At 41.4% G+C, this 3,528-nt stretch overlaps 1 protein-coding gene across 1 annotated transcript in view; it reads right to left on the bottom strand.

Moving 5' to 3' along the window:
- Window positions 1-3,528, bottom strand: part of LOC106871420 (ADP-dependent glucokinase) — a 12,416-nt gene that overhangs the window by 3,254 nt on the left and 5,634 nt on the right. Inside the window, exons 2-4 of the mRNA XM_014917861.2 lie at window positions 1,117-1,342; window positions 728-793; window positions 79-495 (exon numbers count right to left, since the gene is read on the bottom strand). Of these exons, the coding sequence (XP_014773347.2) occupies window positions 79-495; window positions 728-793; window positions 1,117-1,342 (709 nt within the window). The remainder of the gene's footprint in view (window positions 1-78; window positions 496-727; window positions 794-1,116; window positions 1,343-3,528) is intronic.

Genomic DNA, 3,528 nt, shown 5'->3' with positions numbered 1-3,528 from the left:
GCATAGACTCACAGAACTGAGACCCAAACTCAGAACAACGAAGGACATCAGCGGTAGAAAACAGAATATATCACTGACCTTTTTGAGCAACGTTATGACAAAGTTTGGTTCCGTCATGCTAGCCAGTTCCAGATGTACAGGAACAGAGATAGGGAGCATCTGGAAGTGTGTGGCAATTTCTTTAACCTTCCTCTGACTGACCTCAAGATCTTGTGCTGAGAATGTGTGCAAACCAGAGAAGACTATCAACTCTGGCTGATAAATCTCTAAAGAACTGAAAAAGAATTTCATGAGGGCTTGGTTGAGGTTGGCTAAGTTGTTGTTGAGAATGAAACGGTTAGCCACAATGCTGGTGTGATTGCCCCACACATCACCTATTTTGTATTCCAGTATCAGGTGAACCTCATCCTCTGACAGCAAGCTCTCTTTGGGGACGTCAATGTTTTGAGGCATCGCTTCTCGGACAATGGGGCCAATGGGACCAACATATTGCACCTGGGGAGAGAGATAAAGGGTTAGAAGAATACAAAACAAATTTTTGAGTTTGGAAGAAGGAGTAGTGCTCATGGCCTTTGCAGAACCTCTAAGGAAGATGAGCAGGATGTTGTTAACGCCATTTAGAATTATTACAAGTCAACATTTGCAGGAATATTAAAAAAAAAAAAACCCCAGAAAACGGAAGAAAAGAAGTGACATGTGATAGAATAAGAGAGAAAATGTAGCATACCTTGACCTCAGGAAAATTCGACGCAATTTTGTTGGCCATCAACAAAGCATTTCCACCTAAATATTTCTGGAAATAGAAAATTAAAAAGAAATGAATCTTAAGGAGGCTTTAAAAAAGAAGAGTTAAAGAAATATTTGATAGTTTACCAAAATAGAATCATTTCGCAAAAAGTGGAGTTAATAACAGATACACCTGTTTTACCTTAAATTAGCAGCTGAATACTTCTACTATCTCCTAACATTGCAACTACCATAACACTACCACAGTCATCACTATGCCACCACTCTGTTATATCCAGAACTGTCCGAAGTAGGAAGTGATCTTATGTGGCCACTACAGCAACACCACCACTACCACCATTCCAATCAAGCAATGTTAGAATTGCTCACCTGAGCATTAGGTTGTGACTGTGCCACAGAAACCATTTTCTTGAAAGCTTCCACATCCTGGAATGTTCTTTCGGCAGCAGAGCCTTTTGTGAAATAATGTGTAAACGTCTCCTGTAACTGGTCAAATGTTTCAAGTTGTGAGTGGTCCTTGGCAGACCCAGGTTCAATGTGGAGATCTTTCAAGAATCGAATTCCTTCAATAATAATGTCCAAACAAGAATTGATCCTACAAAGAAAACAGATTTTAATGCTATCAACAAAGTGAAGAAAATATGACCTTAAATATAAAAGCAAAGAAAAAAGTCCAAAGACACACAAACCCCATGTTCTCACACACACACACACGAGCACATTCCTTCAATGAAGCAGACATTTTCCCAAAGTACTGCTCAGTGGAACTGAACCAGAGACCATGTGTTTGCAAAGGGAGTTTGCTAACCACACAGCCACACCTATGCCTATAGTTAACTAGTGATATGAAACACTTTCACTCTCCATTCCATGCAGTGCCACAAATGGTGCGGAGAACAATTGTACTGGATGGATATTCTTGTTTATGTCTGTCCCTTTGCACACCTTACACTATAGACAGCATTCTTAAACACACACACACACACACACAGCAATAGACATTAATCGTCATTTACATATGGAGTGCCTGAGCAGTTAACATGCAATCATCATCATCATTGTTGTTTAACATCCGCTTTCCATGCTGGCACGGGTTGGACAGTTTGACCGAGGGCTGGCAAGCCAGAAGGCTGCCCCAGGCTCCAATCTGCTCAATATATATATATATATATATATATCATCATCATCAGCGTTTAACGTCCGTTTTCCATGCTGGCATGGGTTGGATGGTTCAACCGGGGTCTGGGAAGCCAGGAGGCTGCACCAGGCTCCAGTCTGATCTGGCAGTGTTTCTACAGCTGGATGCCCTTCCTAACGCCATCCATGCCGTGAGTGTAGTGGGTGCTTTTTATGTGCTACCTGGTTTAGAATGCGGGTGATTAGGCCATAACCCACACCACCAGATGTTTTAAGCATCTCAGCAGTGATTCCTGATGGGCTGGGGGGCTTTTCCTGGCTTCATACCCTTAATTGCTTTATCTACCAGGATACTGTCTATTCGGATAGCTGGTCCCTCTACACTGTAGAGTCTACAGGGTCACCATTTGGCAGGCTCTCCTCCTTCCATTCATTCTCCACGTTCAGCAGTCTTTCATAATGGCTTCTCCAAGACTCTTTTTCCGAATCATTAAAATCAAGTGCACCATCATCCATGCGGACACATTTGTCTCCTGTGACATCACAATTTTCTCTCACACACTGTCTTGCAATCCGAAATACCTCAGTTCATGAAGATACAATTGAGGGTGCCAGAGGGCCAATGCCAATATTTTAGAAGTAAAGGTCAAATGTTTACAGGCAGAAACACCAGGAACTCCCATAAAATCCCTGATCTCTGGAATATACCCATTTGAAAGAAGCCCCTGTAGTGATGGGAATTGTATAGTGTAAAGAGTAAGGCCATGGATAAACTGCAAAACTAGAAATGCATTCTGTAGTATAAGGAGTACAGAGGGGGTGGTGGTGGTGGTGCAGAAACAAGAGGATGCACATTGTAGAGACAGAGGATAAGTGAAGACTGGCGGGGACTCAAGGAGGAGAAAAGCTTGCCATTGCTATATCAACAGGCTAACCTAAAACAAGTGTGCTTGGTAGATGTTGTGGCAGGATTCCGACTGACCACCCACCAAGTGACTAAAAAGTGGACTGACTGTGGGCGATTGGTAGGTCTGTATTGATAGCAGTTCACTGTGAGCCTTTGATATAGAGCGTTGAGTCTCATGTAATAAAAAATAGCAATGCGTCATGTATATACTTTATTTCCCTGATATCATATATCCAATACATGGATATAAAAGTAAATGACAGATGTTAAAATCTTATTGTCTCATAAAACAGAAGCCACACTCAGATTACAGAGGCCACATACATGATAGAAAATAGGCCAAGTCTCATAAGAAAACTTGCAGTGAGTTATAACCATGTCCCACTCCGCACACCCCGCAACCCAACAACTAAGGCAGAACAAGAAAAAGTTTTGAATAAATAATAAAAGACAGGTGCAAACAGTGATATACAAACCTATATACACTCACACATAGACGTAAATGCATGTACAAACAGAAAGGTAAAACAAAACAGACAGGACAAGACTAGCAATAAGTGAACACACAAGGAACAGAAAGTTGCTAAAGAGGTCATAATATGTGGGATGAAAGAATGATAGACTAATAATAATGATAAGGCTAAAGTGAAGACCTAATAAATATTGTGTGTGTGTGTGTGTGTGTGTGTGTGTATGTATGTGTGTGTGTGTGTGTGTGTGTGTGTGTGTGTGTGTGT

The sequence above is a fragment of the Octopus bimaculoides genome, chromosome 18 (genome assembly GCF_001194135.2).
Source record: "Octopus bimaculoides isolate UCB-OBI-ISO-001 chromosome 18, ASM119413v2, whole genome shotgun sequence".
NCBI classification, from domain to species: Eukaryota; Metazoa; Mollusca; class Cephalopoda; order Octopoda; family Octopodidae; genus Octopus; species Octopus bimaculoides.
This window is presented reverse-complemented; position numbering and strand designations above follow the sequence as displayed.